The 17,718-nt window shown below is 39.7% G+C and overlaps 1 protein-coding gene across 2 annotated transcripts in view; it reads left to right on the top strand.

Annotated features, from left to right (window-relative positions):
• The window catches only part of LOC117458346 (cytoplasmic polyadenylation element-binding protein 4-like), a 29,995-nt gene extending 17,166 nt beyond the window's left edge, over positions 1–12,829 (top strand). Inside the window, exons 4-11 of one of the 2 annotated variants that reach the window (XM_034098754.2) lie at positions 816–866; positions 5,760–5,783; positions 6,989–7,159; positions 7,536–7,625; positions 8,079–8,197; positions 8,490–8,604; positions 9,627–9,808; positions 11,525–12,829. In XM_034098754.2, coding sequence (XP_033954645.1) covers positions 816–866; positions 5,760–5,783; positions 6,989–7,159; positions 7,536–7,625; positions 8,079–8,197; positions 8,490–8,604; positions 9,627–9,808; positions 11,525–11,752 — 980 coding nt within the window. In that variant the 3' untranslated portion in view covers positions 11,753–12,829. The remainder of the gene's footprint in view (positions 1–815; positions 867–5,759; positions 5,784–6,988; positions 7,160–7,535; positions 7,626–8,078; positions 8,198–8,489; positions 8,605–9,626; positions 9,809–11,524) is intronic. The other variant, XM_034098755.2, reaches the window with a different exon arrangement.
• Positions 12,830–17,718: the final 4,889 nt, after the last annotated feature.

The following is a 17,718-nucleotide window of genomic DNA, read 5'->3' as shown; positions in this document are numbered from 1 at the left end:
GGTCCGTAGCCATACCACAATGGTTGTACTATTTCAGCTCTTTCATCTCATTATCCCTCTGCAGCAAGCAGGCCTTGCATAACTTTGAAGCTTGTTTGGCATCATAACATGTATTTGTGCGGGCGTGTGTGTGCAGGCGTGTGTGTGCGGGCAGGCGTGTGTGTGCGGGCCTGGCAAGTGGCTCAATGTAAAATGTATGATATGAGGCTCAGAGAGAGAGAGAGAGGGAGAGGCACACGCACACACGGGGAAATGGAGGTCGATGAGACGCAGAGAGATGGTTGGTGTCCCACAGATGTAGTCTCTAACGAGATTGATGTGAAAGCAACACTCAGTGTTCTCATATCTGTTATCGCCACTGCATATTCTGTCTGGGCAATGAACTGTCAAAAACACCCAGTGTTCAATATGTTCTGCTGTGCAATTCAGCTTTTTCAAACCAAATCCGTGCCCGTGTATTTGGGATTTGTCCTACGTTTTGTGCAGAATTATTTAAATATATTCCTCTCTGAGCATGCAGCATTAATCAAGAGCTTTATCACGGTCTCAGCCTTTTGCCAAATTATTAATTGCTTAACTGATAATGGATTCCTCAGATTGTGGGTTTATAATTTTATGGCTGCCATTTTGTTTTTACTCTTTTTTTTTTATAGACATGTTCTGTTCAATCTCAAAATGGGACTGCATATAATAACGGGATATTAACTGTAAAGTATACACTCAATCATGATTCAAAACATACCTTTGTGTTTCAAATGAAGTAATATGTAGGTACCAACATGTTACATATTTCTGTTCTGTGTCTCCTTGCTTAGGTCGTCTTGGTTTCCCCCATCCAGGAGGAGACAACCCCCTGCCCCTCAATGGTACGTATGGCAAGCTAACCAGCTTTTCAAGGGCACACTAACATTACAAGTCGGGGATAAAAAAAAAATCATAAATCCTATAAAGCATTTGCTGTCATTAAGGGTGTTGTCCTTGATTCCATATTCAATTGCTCATTAATCTAAACATATGAACCTACCTGGCAGTCTATATGAAAGGTTAAAAAACATACAAGATCATTATGTTTCCTGGACTAAAATATGCTCTCAGGTAAATCATGTCAGCTTTTACCCATTTAAGCGCTATTTATAAAGTTTGCCTCAGCCAACTTCACTGCCTTTTGTGTCTTTCACTTTGTCTTGAAACTGTGTGTCCAGCCGCTGTGAAATAAAGCTTTTAAGATTTTAAAAGCCTTGTGTGCCCTTGCTTACCAACGATTCAAGGCAGTCAACAAGTCCTGCCCCTCTGCATTTTTAGAATAAAATAAAATGCACCAACTTGCTTCCTGTTGGTTAAAGGTGGGGTAGGTACATTTGAGAAACCGGTTTGAGTGCGCTAGAATTTGAAAATACACAACCGCAACAAATCTGCCACTTCCTTACAGAGCCCCTCCTCCAACACACACAAACGCGCACATGACCAATGAGGGCACGAGATAAGTTTGTGCACTAGGGATGTGCATCTCCATCACTGAGGCCGATGCGATGCGCATCTCGATACGTTGCCACGATACGATACATTAACGATACATTTGAAACACCAGGCGATGCGATACGATACGATTCACCCCAGTTGCGATACAGTTCGATACGATTTGATTCAACATTATGCGATTCGGTGCGATACGATGCGATTCAACACTATGCAAAAATAATGATACTTCAATATGGTACGACAGAGGATTTTAGTTTTATTCCTTATATGCAGCAAATCATACATTAACAAAAAAGTGCTTTACATATTTGGTACTGCACATCCCATCATGCCGTTTATTTTTTCCCTTTAAAAGCTCTCCAGAGTACAGTACAATTGTATAACACCTCACAGTTAAACAATGTAAGGATGCATTGCTCATGATTAACAATGTGCAAATAACAGCTACCATAGTGCCATGCCCATACAGCTGCTGACTGATGTGCTTAACACTCATTCATAGGCTAACTCACCAGTGAGCAAAAATCAGTGGGTTCTATAACAATAAAGAATACAAATAACCTCTTTCATAAACAGGTATTTCATAACTGCTTACAGTAAGGAAGACATTTAAATTATTATTGGCCGTCACAGGCTGCTGTACTCTAAACACCACTCTCTCTGACAGAACACCTCACTGAGTGATTTAACTCATATGTCTAACTTTCAGGTTTCTCTTTTCAGCCGCAGACCCCATGTCGCCTCTTTATGTGCGTCGCTAAGTTCCTCGTACTACTTGTGTACTTTAAAGCGGCTCGGCATCGTTAACAATTTGCGAGCGATTTTTCAAGTTAACCGTCTGTAGTATATAGTGCCGCGCACATGCGGGCCGGCTGCGGAGTGATAGTGTGTATATGCAAGCCCGCATCTAGGACGGATCTATGTATCATGGCTGTAGACCTGTTGAGTAATAAAGATACCTCATACAAAGGTCTACGGATACCTTATTACTCTCCATGACCTGCGGTCAACTATATAGCGTAAAGGACTATTACACCGTCTTTCTTGAACAATCCGAAGTGTTGCCAAACGTTTGATTTGTAGGTATTTTTCGGTGCGCTGTGTTTCTCTTTCTCCTCAACTTCCGTGTGTGTTGATAACTGAGACTCTCGGCCTCCGTAGTGGCGAAGCAAATATCAAAGATCGTCTCTGCTGAGCGTTGACAAGATGAGGGGATTTTATATGAATGAATCGGTTTTTTACCGATGCAAAGACGCTACGCAATCGATGCATCGCGAGTTCAACCCGGTTCAACCCAAACTGTAGCCGATGTGCACTCTTTCAACCGGTGCACTCGCATCGTGAACGTTTATGCCGGTGCACCGATGCGAATCGGTGAATCTTAACATCTCTATTGTGCACAGATGGAAGGCCAGTTATTTTAAATGATTGGTCGTGCTTTTTACAGTACTACGGCTATCGGGATGTTGAGAGCATTCCATGGAATATAACAAAAAGTGTATCTCAAGCCGGTTTCTCAAACTTACCTACCCCACCTTTAAGGTAAACAACAATCATTTGTGTTGACGACCTTTCACCTACTTATGACCTTTGGTTGGAACATGTTCCTTTCCCCTTACTAAATCCCTAAATATGTAGTACGATAAAGGGGGAATGAAAGGACATTAATAGGTGGGTCATTTAGAGATAGAATAGCAACAGTAAGGGACCGCCTATATGCGTGTTATCTTAACGTGAGGACCAATACATTCTTGTCCTTTAAATAGCATCCCTCTTTCTGACTGCAGGGTTTCATGTTTGCGGATTTGATTTTCGGTGTTTCACATACTGCAAAATCCCCTTGCTTGACTCTATGGTGTACCTGTAGGCGGTTTGTAGTTTATCTATACATATTTTACTCCAAAATATATCCCATCATTATATTTCTGAAAACCTCCCTTGCAGATTAATAGTTATGTTCTAGCTGCCCCAGTTTCACCATACGGTCCTCCCCTAGAGAAGAACAACATTGCTTTTCTAACAGTATATGAATAACCCGTCCGGCCAATCCTCTTGACATGGCACAGTTTCCACAACAGCAGTATTTAGCCACCTCTCATTCCCTTTATCATTGTGTAGTTGTGTTGTTGAAGCCTTTGCCTTCTGGTCTTGGGCCATGATGTAAAACACGGGAGGTCGGTGGTTTGTTCACAAGGTCGCCGGGTCACATGGTGAGATCACATGGTCAGGAGCTGTCATGAAGCTCTGAGACAGATGGTGCCAGCGGATAGGCAGGATTCAGAGGTTGCACATCTCTCTCTCTCGCTCTCGCTCTCGCTCTCGCTCCCTCCCTCTTTCTTTTTTGTCTCATAAGTGTATACAGATTGCATTCCTCATTCTCTTGATCTCTCGCTCTCATTTTCTCTCACCCCCACATAGTGTTTTATCAGCTTGTTCCTCCATCTCTTCCAATCTATTTCTCTCTCTCACGCACGCACGCACGCACGCACGCACGCACGCACGCACGCACGCACGCACGCACGCACACACACACACACACACACACACACACACACACACACACACACACACACACACACACACACACACACACACACACACACACACACACACACACACACACACACACACACACACACACACACACACACACACACACACACACACACACACACACACACACACACACACACACACACACACACACACACACACACACACACACACACACACACACACACATCTTTTTATAGCGCACTCCGCTCTGTTTCAATCTGCTTTCCTGTTAGCTCTGTCCTCTCTCTTTCTATCTCTCATTGACCTCACCCCCCCCCAGAGCTAATGTCCATCTGGGTTGGAAAGTCCACCGAGGGAGCGGGGGATTATTGCTTGCGCATTCTGGCCACTTCTTCATCCTCTCCGTGTCCTTAGAGTTTTCGAGGGGTCGCTGCTTCAATCTCTCCAGTGTCCACAATTTTAATTTGTTTCACTTCAGCTCTGTGCAAAGAAACATTATGTCCCAAGGCGCGTATTAAATTGAACGGGAAAATAGAGCATGTTCTTTAGTACACATATGACACCGAGCCGCATTGTGGACTGATGGACTTGTTAGATGGGATTTAGACAAGGCAGAACAAGATTTCTGCAGCATAGATTAAACAGAAATGGTTGCCTGTGAGACTGTACTGTATTCATCTCAACAGAATGATCTAAGTGTTAAACCTCACGACAGAGGCATATTAAAGTACATGTATGTTAAAATGGCCGCCGCCCTCTCTGATTGGTCCCCTATTACCTTCCTTGGCCGCAGGGCTCCTATTGCTTTTATTTAGTAAACAATGGAGTTTGAAATGGTTATCGTGCGATGTCGAGGAGGCTTTTTGTTTACATTCTTAAGTGTAACTCTAAGAAAGTAAATTACACTTGACGGAAACTGTTCTGTTATTACTTCTGGCAGTTTCATTCGTTTTTGTGGAAGTGAGTCACAATAGTGGTCCCTCAGCAACGGACTCTAACAAAGCCGCTGCCACTGGGAACACTCAGGTTATCGTGCCCGTCGGAGTCTCAAAATGAATGGTGTAACTGTGCTTTTAAAAAAAATAATAGGAGCATATCAATTGGAATTCAAATGTGAATTCTTTTATTGGTTTTCTATTTGTTTCATATATTTGAGAGACTTGGTCATGATTTAGTAAATGTTGGGTTATTGACACATTTGTAGGACATTTCGTTTTTTGTGTGTTTCTAAGTGAAGTTTATTTAGAACAAAGTTGTGAACCCTTTTATTAGTTGGATTTTTACATGGTGTTGGTATTGCTACAGTATACGATTTCTATATTTGTTCCGACTAGTTTACCGATCTGTCTTTACCTTCTTTAAACTGTGTCTTTTATCTCGTATGGTAATAAATCCCTTTCCATCTTTATTTGTTTAAGTACTGTACAAACAGCCAGGACAAGTCTCCACCCTGAAACAGGAAAAACATCCATTCATTTGTTGGGAACAAAAGAATTGTACGAGAAAATGATTGTTGAATCAACTTACAAGTCATTGTACATCTCTGAACTACGGACTTATACTTTCCACGCTGCAGTGTTGATCCAGTGGTATGGTGGCTAATTATAATTCACAGCTGACTGATAGAAGACAGGGCAGAGGGATGGACAGACAATGGAAAGTGACTCCATTGTCATGAAGCACCTGGCACATTTATTGGTATAGTGTTTAATGCACCTTTTACAAATACCCTCTTCTTGGATTTGTCCTTATTCCACATGCAGCCAGGAATTATAGCAGGAGACGAGGTAAAATAAAATCATGGCTCAAATCCAGCTCTCTTGGTCTCAATATACTGTCTGACTTTGTGATGTGAAGCCGTTCTGTTATGATTTCTTTTTTACGTTACAGTGCGTTGGTTGTTTAATGAATGCTCGTAAATGGTTTTGGAGTGACTCAGCGCTTTGTACAGTGAAGTGACATGTTTGCCTGCATGATTGTCTTAAGTGTCGCATCTTGCCAACAGCTTGAGAAGTGAAAGCATCTTTCATTGTGCGTTTATCTCATTATGCTTGACTCTGCTTGCTTTTTTCTCATTTACACACACATTTTGCAAGATTGTTAGCTCAGACAATAGATGTCATTGTCACATTTGGGCTGAAAGGAGAGGAGACACACAAAGTGTAGCATTTGATTTACACACTTGGAGAACAGAAGAATAGACACATGGCCAGGCACATGGCCGGACACACACACACGCGCACACACACTCCCCACTGACACCAGCACACACTGTAAGCTGAGGCTAACTCTGTTGCATAAATCTCTATAAAGCAGCTCAGGGCAGGTTGTATAGGAGCAGGAATAGGCCGGAGAGAGCTTAGTCGCTCCAACACAAACATGCACAGTCCACTGTGAAAGTATTAACCAGAGAAATGCTGCGTTTGTTAGAGAAAAGCTGCGTGCATGTTCAGTACTTCATGGAAAATACATTTGCTGGCCATGCAAGTCTCATTCTGCATTGATTTTATTTGCATTGTGTACTTTCAAACTGTTCTTTCTTTATTTTACATGACTGGAATGAACTCAAACCACTTTTATTTTTAGCTATGTTTTTATTTTGTTACATTCCACCCCACTAACCATTGTGTTATATGTTACCCTTTACTCTTCTTCTTTATAGTATTCTGAGGTTTTTGTATTTCGTTGCTGTTGTTTAAGGGGTTTAGAAACTAACTGCGACATTTAATGAAAGGTTACACAATGTAATATAAATATGTTTTAATGAGTCCCTAGTGAATTGCCTTGCATGCTACTCACTTGCCTTTATTATGTTGTAAGTGATGTCGGATCAGATTGCTCCTTCCGCCCAGAATATGAATGCAGTCAACATAGAATGAAAAGTTGTATGTACGGTTATCATTACTGCCTTAGGGGTAGTGTTGTTATGACAACAACTCCCAGGATCACTCCTCAGGAAATAAACCCTTCCTCCTCTTCCTCTCTCTCTCAGGCCACTCCTCTCTCTTCCCCATGGAGGATGGTTTCCCTGACGATGACCGTGGTGATCAGGGTCTTGCAGGCCTGGGCTCCCCTCACTGTTTCCCTCACCAGAACGGAGAGCGCGTTGAACGCTACTCACGCAAGGTCTTTGTGGGAGGACTGCCCCCTGACATAGATGAAGGTAAAGATTTATCATTTTACAGTTAAAAAAGATTGACACTTACAAGATGGAGACTTGAGGGCAATTTAAAACATAATCCAACATCATAAAATTACACCTTTAAGATGACTTTAGGATACCTCAAAGTCAAATCTTAGGCATTTAATTTGATTGACTTGACAAACATTATCACTCTGACTGTAAATTAGATCATGAGATATTACACTACACATTTCTTTAGATAAAAACTATGGAAGTTGTTCAAATGTTCCTGCAATTTATATGTATTTTTTTTAGAGAGTCATGCAGGACTTTCTCTGTAAATTATCAGTGTAATTGTTTTTTTGTTTTATCTCCAAATTCTCAACAATAATTCATTCATTCTGCCTGATTTCAGACGAGATAACTGCTAGTTTCCGGCGTTTTGGACACCTGTTTGTGGACTGGCCTCACAAAGCAGAGAGCAAATCCTATTTTCCACCCAAAGGTTTGTTGAATTATTTATGTGCTGATTTGTCTCACAATTGTTTAGAGTTTTCTAGCTGGGTACATTTTTCAGTAGTATTTTCTGATTCTAATTTATCTTCAAAAAGATCGATTCCTTTGACTGCTTCAGTGTCTTTGTGTTTCCTTGTGAGTCAGACATGTATTTGAATGGAATCTATTTCTGTATTCGGGAGAGAAATGTCATCCTTGTGTACTACCACTATTCATATGTGTGGGGTCTGTTTTTTCTGTACAGTATTGTCTGAAGCACTTAGTAGCCATGTGTGGACTGTTTGTCCGTTTCTCTGTCTATTTGTTAAAGCTTATTCCTTCCCGCTGTGCATGCAGAAAGCTGTGTTCAGCCACAGTTATCATTGCGCTTCAATCCAACATGAGTCTTTGTCAATACGTGGCGTCCCCAGCAGCATGAATAACTCTGCTGTGTTACGTGCAGGCTACGCCTTCCTGCTGTTCCAGGATGAGAGCTCCGTGCAGGCTTTGATCGATGCCTGCATTGAAGAGGACGGCAAGCTTTACCTCTGTGTGTCCAGCCCCACCATCAAAGACAAGCCGGTCAGTGGGAACACACACACACACACACACACACACACACACACACACACACACACACACACACACACACACACACACACACACACACACACACACACACACACACACACACACACACACACACACACACACACACACACACACACACACACACACACACACACACACACACACACACACACACACACACACACACACACACACCCATCTGCTCACATCATTAGTTTCCACTGAACTCAAGGAAACGTATGACTTCTACTTGACTTTGAAACCTCATGTCGTGTGTGTTCAGGTCCAAATCCGCCCGTGGAACCTGAATGACAGCGACTTTGTGATGGACGGATCTCAGCCTCTGGACCCGAGGAAAACCATCTTTGTGGGAGGGGTCCCTCGTCCGCTCCGTGCAGGTACTCTTTGTTCTTATTTGACTCTTTTTCCAACCATGTGAGACCACAACATATGAGTCTTTATGATGACAACACTTACCTTTTGAAGTGTGTTGTATACACACAGGTTGAATCCCATGTGTTTGGTATTGTCTCATTCCCCTGTTTCTTTATCAAAATGCTTTAATACATTCATCAATCTGTACCTTTTGCTGTGTACATTTACACTGTTTTACACAAATAAGAAGCCACCCTTGACTTCCCCTTCTTTATTTCCTCCTAATGTTTGAAATGTCAGCTCGAAACACAATTCTCCTCTCTGTGAAACCCTGCAATGTGATCAGCTTGTGTTCATAATAAACATACGACCTGCTAGAGGGTAGAGCTAAAAGAGGCACTGTGCCGCTGAGACTGGCTTTGACCTACACTGGAGCGTCAGGAAGTTCCCTCAGTGGCACGCTGTGCTGTGCAGAATATTAAATTCCCTTTTATCCGGATAACAATGTTGTGTGCGCTGAGTGCTCATGTTTTCTGCACTGCTGGTAACACTGTTTTCGACTCTAGTTGAGGTCACATAGCCCTGTGGCGCATCACATATCTAATAACCTTGTGTAACATGGGTCCACATTCACACGTATTAACTTGACATATTAAAAGAAAAGCAATTTGCCTTTTTTGCTGTTTTAACAAGTTAATCTGCCTTGTTAATTCACAAGGTTATCTCTGCCAGTTTGCAGCTTTTTAGAAAAGCCCAATAAAGACTGCAAATTAAAGTGTTGGGATTTATAGTAGCCATTTTAGCAGCTACGCTCATATTTGCTCCATCAAACGCTTGTGATCTTTAATCCATCTGTGTGGATGGCTTTAAGCCCTCAGATCAACAACCCTCTTCAACGTGTTTGTGTTGGAACATGGGCTCATGTATTGTGTGTGTGTGTGTGGAATAGTCGCTGGATTTTAGCCAGAATGTTAACATTGTGTTCATGTTTTTAGTTCTGTAAATATTTTGTTCAGCTTCTTCAATGTGTCTTCGCCCCCTGCAGTGGAGCTGGCCATGATCATGGACCGCCTGTATGGAGGGGTGTGCTACGCTGGCATCGACACAGACCCTGAGCTGAAGTACCCCAAGGGAGCAGGGCGGGTCGCCTTCTCTAATCAGCAGAGCTACATTGCTGCTATCAGTGCTCGCTTTGTGCAGCTGCAGCATGGAGAAATCGATAAACGGGTGAGTGGAGAGAAAAGAGAGCTCAGTGTTTTTTAAGTCCTCCCTCGCCGCTCCCCTTCTTTCTTCATTCGTCTCCCCACAACTCACTTCCTGTTCTCTTTCTGTCAATCTGTCTGTTGAGAAGTAAAACATGCAGTATGATGCCGAATGAGTTTGCTATATTGGATTACAGTGCAGAAAGTGTAGAGAAGCACATCTGGCAGAACTGTTCATTTTAGAAGATCAGGGCAAGTAGCAATATGTTCTGAAGCCGAGCTCTGGGGAGGGGAGTTTCTTTTGACAAACAGCTGCCACGGAGTGAGCGCACAGAACGCCATCAAAAGGCAGTTATTAGATTCAGATGAAATCCATGATAATAAAGGTAACTTCTTATTTAACCTATATTTCTATACTGCAGATGATTAGCATACATACTAATTCATAGCAATGCGTTGTTACATTGTACAAAGAGTACAAGTGAAATAACAGGAACAGTATAACAATGTACAGAATAATTAAAACAGTAACAGGTAGAGTTAAAGAGAGCATTACGTGTCATGGCAAATTATTCTATGATAAAACTGCATTCATACATGAATTTAAACAGTTGTGATGCATTTACACTTTGGCAGTAAGGCCATCAGTGATTTACACACTGTTGTCAGCAGCCAATGAATTACAGATTACAGAGCTCTGTCGTTGCTTCATATTATTCACATTTACACAAGAGGGGAGTGAAAGAGAACATGAGCTGAAATCCAACAGAAATATTTAGTGAAGAGGTTACATGGTGATATGAACTACATAGTACGCTGCTTTCTCATTTGCATAATTACTGTTCACATTTTGTAGACCTTCTTATTGACATTCACTTGCTAATAGCACAATCCCTCATCTCTGACTGGTGGGGAAAGCAAATGAATAGTGAACAGTATGCAAAGGGAAAGGGAGAATTCACAAATAGCAACATGTCGCATGCAATGTTTGATCTCAGAGCTCACTGTGGCTGTTCCCTCTTGTTCTCTTACTCCCTGTGATAAATAAAACAAGCCTTAATCCTGCTGACTCCGCCCCTCGTGATGAAGGCTGATATTTAAAGAAGGTCAATACATGGGCTGGAGCGGCTGTTCCTTAAGAACATACACTGTAAAAGGTTTGATCGGAATCAGGTTGATTACCAAGTAGGTTAACACATACGAGGAATTTGACTTGGTGTTATGGTGCGTGCATAAAAATACATACAAGTAAAACGAGAATTAAAAACACGGATCGAATACAATTTTAAGAACACTAATAATATATAAAAAAATACAGTAAAATATACCAATATTAGCATTGAATATGATTGAAATCGTAGAAATGAAATTGGACTAAAAATATGTGCAGTAATACAAATATATATTTTTAAATCTAATTCTTTATTTTCTGCAGTACAGGCAACACATGCAGACGAAGGACACGACAGTATGACAAGATGACAATGCCAGCCAAACAAAAACATAATATTAAATAAATATTACCCGACAAAACTGAGTTACTAGGATCTCTTTAGTATATTTTTTACATAGTATAAAAAAATATATGCTTTCAGATAAACGTTCTACCTTCCAGGTTCCATCTGTTTCATTTCCTGCAAGTTTGAGCAACATATGGTAGAACCAGGATTGATAAAGCAGCATGCAGACACACGTTTGTAAAGGAAACAACACGGCTAATGTCCACTGATTCCCCCCCCAGGTGGAAGTGAAGCCATACGTGCTGGACGACCAGCTGTGCGATGAGTGCCAGGGAACTCGCTGCGGCGGAAAGTTTGCGCCGTTCTTCTGCGCCAACGTCACCTGTCTGCAGTACTACTGCGAGTACTGCTGGGCGGCCATCCACTCCCGCGCCGGACGGGAGTTTCACAAACCCCTGGTGAAGGAGGGGGGGGACCGCCCCCGCCACATCTCCTTCCGCTGGAACTGAGCGGGGGACAGAGAGGGAGAGGCAACAGGGAGCAGAGGGCAGGTAGTGCAGGAGTCGCAAATCATTGTACAAATAAATGCACTTTTCTGTTGCTGGTTCCTTTTCGCTCTAATTTCACTGAACCTTTTTTCATTTTTTTAAGTTAATATATATCTATATTTTGAAGATAGAAAAAAACCTGGAATTATATCCAAATATGTCCAGCAAGGAAAAAAGATGTGTAACATAAATTTATTTATGCGTTTGATTTTTGAAATATTTGTATTAGTTCTAAAAAAAAAAAAACAACATATATATAGGAACGTTTGAAGTGTGATATGGTACTCTTCTCTTCAATTGGCCTTTTTATTTTTTTCTAAACAATGTATTTTATTTAATTTTTTAAGAACTGTCCCCAAAACAAGACACTTAATTTGACTTTTGATTGACTTGTTTTGTAGCAGTGCAAGTGCTGTTGTAACAGCATATGATTGGCTATTTATTTCTGAGGTGTGATTTAAGTTCTCTGTCGATTACAAGAGGCTCCAGAGCAAATGTGAATTGAAAAGGTGTTGCTAAAGAAGAGTGCACTTATTTCCAATTTGAAAGAGCGCAGACACAGTATACGAGACCTTAGTAGTCAACCAAAGCTCAATATTGAATTAACTTTGAAGAACAGAGAGGGCCCACTGCAGAATGAAATGGATTCTTTTCCCTCCCATATCAAAATGTTTGAACCTCTCTCTTTTTATGATTTCCAACTTCACACAAATATTTTGATGTTACTTGAAAATCGCAACGAAAATTTTAGCAACGCATATTTGGGTTTTGATCTCCATTTTGACATGCAAAAACTAATACCTCAAACTCAGCTGCTAATGTGCCGATACAGTTAAGAAGAAAGGAAAAAAAAAGCAAGAAAGAAAACATTATCACCCGCTCGTGTTCTCCTTTCCTTAGAACTATAATCAAAGGGAAGTGATGCAACAGGCAGAGTGTGATGTGACAGGCACAGTTTTGTACTCACTTGCTTCATCGCCTCCTTATTTTTTTATTCAAAGCCAGGGTTGTGCTAGGGACAGAGAAGAGCATCGTACAGTACACAGTGTATTTGGGGAATGTAAGGCGGAGGGAGGCTACAGGAGAGACAGAACGGCTTAAAGAGATAAGCCCCCCCCCCCTCTGTCTGCCTGCTAAGCTAGCAGCTAACAGAGTGTAGGGCTCGTTCGTGGATCAAAACCTGTTTTCTGTGTCCGAACACCGCGGGGGTTTGATCCAGATCTTTCAGGACTGAGGTTAAGGTGTCTCCTTCGAGAGTAGGGTGGTCCACCTTTTTATTGCAGTTTCTACGGGGCTACCACCAAATGGAAAATGCCTGTCCTTTGTTAGTCTTTTTTCGATGCATTTGTGCAATTCTCCCAAGTCTTTAATGAAAAAGTTCTACTTCGCATCCGAGAGTCAGCTACATTTAATGCGAGAAGCAATTAAAGTTTATCGGATTTCCCAATCGTCAGCACACATTTGATTCATGGAGGGATCTGCCCTTTTGGCGAACCCTCTGTCCTTTCTCCTGCCAAGCTAATCCAACTCAGCATCCAGTGTTTTTGAAGCATAAATGAAGATAGTCTCTGCAGTGTGCTCTACTACTACACACTTATGACCCACATGCAGTTTGCTCTTGATAACAGTCTGTTGTACCCAGTGGCTTTTTGGGAACCAAAGATGGCTGTGCAGTAGTGGGTCATACTGTAGCTCATTTCTTATTTAGGTTTTTTTTATTCTTATGTTCCTTCTCATTACTTCAAGGAAGTTTTTTTTCATATATCTTTTTTTTTTATTATTCTGTCACTTCTACCCAGTTTTGCTTAACTGTCAAGCCCAGCAAACCAAAGATTGGCCTTGAACATGATATATTTATATATATATATTTGACAGTGCAGTCAAAACCCATTAGAACACCAGTGGAAAAACAACAGGGCTTGCACACACACACACACACACACACACACACACACACACACACACACACACACACACACACACACACACACACACACACACACACACACACACACACACACACACACACACACACACACACACACACACACACACACACACACACACACACACACACACACACACACACACACACACACACACACACACACACACACACACACACACTCTCTCCATAGCTCAAAATGGAGGTGCATGCTGGTAGTTCTTTTTATCTCAAATAGGTCCGCGGAACGTTTAACATTAAGTGCACATTCACACAGTTAAAGTCAAACTAATCCTCACCTTTGTTTGACGTTTTAAGTCACGCAGTAACCTGCTAGCCGAGCATTTAAATATGTCAGGGAGTTAGTACAGAAACTTGATTATACACACTAGTGAGAAACCTTTCCTCATATGGGCGTGGTGTCGTCGCACCAGTTTTGCACCCTAGTCATTTGTTTTGTGGGTGTGGTGGGTGAGCATTTTAGAAGTTAAAACACTTTGTGAAGAATTTGCTGTTAAATGAGATGAAAAAAAAAGATTATTTTATACATGGCCTGCTGATTTTTGGTACAGTGTTTTCTAGCTAAATTATTTTGTCATGCACATATAAACATTTATTATGCACTACTTTTCTAAATATTTTTTCTTTTTCCAACAGTCATTTTAGGCACATTTTTCACAAATGGGGAAACTCCTTTTTGCAATACCTCAATTTTTCACATTGTGAAAGGTAGCTTTTGTACTTTTGTTACTGAGAGATCTGCATATATGGAAATGTTCATTTTAAGAAAAAAAGTTGAGTGATTTCAATATATATTATTTTCAATTATGCTTTTTATACATTTCAGTGCTGAGGAAACTTTACAACTAAGTGCGCACTTGTGTTGGTGCGACTTCACATCTGCAGAGGAGAGACCAAAGTCTATTGCTCTCTTGGTCTTAGCTTTTCGTACATTAGATGTTTCCAGTCAATCTGGTCAATAACAGCATGGCGAGAATAACAAAAAAAAAACAAAAAAAACAAGTTGTAATTTGAAATTGATGTTAATGTCTCTAAACATGGCTATACTAGTTGGACAATGGTAACTTCTGTCTTGGTTTCCTCTCCATAGATGGACTATAACTTAATATAAGGAGAATGCAAAATTTGGTTCAGGCGTAACGCTGAGTCTCGTATCACAAGAATGGATGTTTGGTGTTTAGATATTTTAATATTTCAAAAAAAGTATATATATATTCTTGAACTTGCCAACTAGCACCTATTATAATCCTTAGCATGCATGACAAAAAAAGAGAAAATGACAAGTACATGAATTAGCTATTAAAAATTAACTGTTGTGGTGTGCACCAAATGTTTCTCAACTATTAAGTTGTTAAGGACACCCCAAACCCACTCACCTCACCCCCCCTCCCCCTCTCCCCTCCACGCCACGTGTTGATCTCCTCGCTTCCCCATTCGCAGACCTCTGCAGGATGCACACGACAGAGAGAAAAGACGAGAAACAAGACAGAAACTTAACTATAAATCGATTTGGCAGTGCAGGACTTTAGCATCCTTTTACAACACTGTTTTAAAAAGACTTGAGAACTCATCCCCGCTGTCTGTCGAGGTGATTATATTGACCTATCTGGAGGAAGGGGAGCTTAAAGACTTGAATGTGGTAAATGTTGCAAGTTAACTTCAAGTTGTTATGTGCAATACTTCTTTTGAACCTTTTTCCAGATAAAGACTCTTTGCAATGTAATTCTTTAATGCCATTTTTAATTGCAGACATTTAATTAAAGAAGATGTTAATATGTTTTTCACAGTCATTTTCTACTGTTATTGTAATCCTTTTCATGCTGGTGTTTGTAAAAAAGAAAAGAAATCAAACTATTTGTACTAATATAAATAATTGAAGTTATTTTTAAAACATTAAAGGTTTTGTGCTCATTTGCTTATTTTGTTTATTTTAAGCTACTGTGATTGATTGCATTGTAATTATTAGGTCAACAATGTATTTAGCTGTTTATTGGTATATTTTTAATTGGAATGTATAATTGATTTTTATAATTTTGATCAGATTTTTGTTATATTTTTGAGGTGAAGCTTTTAATATGTTAAAGTGTCTAGTTTTTACTAATTGCTATATTGTGCTCCACAATATATGGTTCACATTTTCTGAAGGAAAATAAATATTTAAATATTTGTCTGTTAATGATGTTACTTAATGGCAAGATTTCAATAGTTTTTAACTGTGTATGGGAAGGTTGTTGTATTTATTAATAGCATTTTTTACTTAAGATATCACCTTAATTTTTATTGTCATTTCACTTTATAAGTTCCTATTTTTGTATTTTCCTTTCTAATTAAGTTATGTAATACGGATATGTCCATATTTCTAGGAGTTGGTCTGTAGAAGTGCTAGTGAAACGAAAAAGAAAAATCTAATGTTATTTAATTGTTTGCAGCCAACTATTTATAACAGTATGCATAATTTTTAAATATTTGTAATGTGAAATGTTGAATGAAATAAATCTTAACTGTGATGAAAAGATTTGCTTGGTGTTCTTTTTTATGTTAAGTCTGGACATTTAAATCTGTTATTGGAAAGTCTCACTAACTGTTATCTATATTTGGTGCGATCTCTCTTTAGGGACGGTTTGTACCGTCATATTATTATTGTTTGCATGAGCAGTTAGTGACTCTTAAACCGACTGAAAGGTGGAGCTCCACTGCCTCGTTCCGCCGACCACACCCAGCAGTCAGGTTTCTGTGTACTGACCCCACCCTGGAGTGCTCTTCGTCATAACTGCAGCAATATGAAGACAGTAGTTGTCCTTAAATTAGTAGTGTGACTACTGTCTCCATAACTTCAAACAAAAATGAGATCTTCAGCTTGTGATATTACTTTGCGTCTACAAGGGTTTTAATTGATACATCAATGTAAGGACAATTAATGCCTTTAAAAAGAACAAACGCTTTTTTTCTGAGGTATTCTATACTATACTATGAGTTTCTTAATTATATTTTAAGGACATACAAAACTATGACTTTTTGAATGTTATGTTTCATGGCATTCTATTCTCTCTGATTTAATATAGGTAAAACATTTCTTAAATGAAATGTTTGTTTTAAAGGTTATTAATCCAAAGCACTCGGAGCCGAACAAAATTCCTTCCCAATTCAGGATGAAATCAAAAGATCCTCAATGTTAGAATAGCGTCCCAAATGCCATAAAAATATATCAAAATGTATAATTTATCACTCAAAAATAATAAAAAATGTATTAATGGTCCACTGAGTGAAAAACTTTACAAAAGGCTTCGTAGACTGCCAACTAAAAAGGTTTTTTCAAAAATGGCAAACAAGCTATAACCCTTGTTATGATGTTATGACATACTGGACTATGACGTTTCTTTATGCCATTTGTATCACTATACTACATTATTAAACATGTTTTGGTTTAATATATTTTTGACTCATATTTCTTTAAACTTTCTTATGCTACACATATTAGGACATTGTTTTTGTACTATAGTATGACTTTGTATGACTTTTTCTACACTATTAAGAACATTATGACATAGAAACCTAGAGTATGACTATATGTCTTTATTACATATGTATCACATACATACTGTGACTATTAAAATATATTTTTATGAAACAAATGAAATTATTCTTGCTTGGTTAATTATTATATAAAAGAAAACACAATTTCTACATTTAATTGCCTTGTTGAATTTATACCATTATTTGAGATTTAAGAAGATCTGTTGACCATACAATTACAAACACATCCCAGCATCTACCTTTTAAAGCATTTCACTCATTGTTATTCAGATTATTAATGTCGTTTCTTTAACAGCTCCTCACGTCTGTGTGTCACCCATGTAACCAGCAGATGGCGCCATAGGACCAAAATGGTTCAGTGGAAAAAAAAAACGTCTGCTGCCTTTAGGTACTGTGGAAAATAACTTTTATTTTTGTTATTTCTCCC

The sequence above is a fragment of the Pseudochaenichthys georgianus genome, chromosome 14, assembly GCF_902827115.2.
Source record: "Pseudochaenichthys georgianus chromosome 14, fPseGeo1.2, whole genome shotgun sequence".
Classification (NCBI taxonomy): Eukaryota; Metazoa; Chordata; class Actinopteri; order Perciformes; family Channichthyidae; genus Pseudochaenichthys; species Pseudochaenichthys georgianus.
Note: the sequence above shows the minus strand (reverse complement) of the source record. Positions and strands in the feature narration are given on the sequence as shown.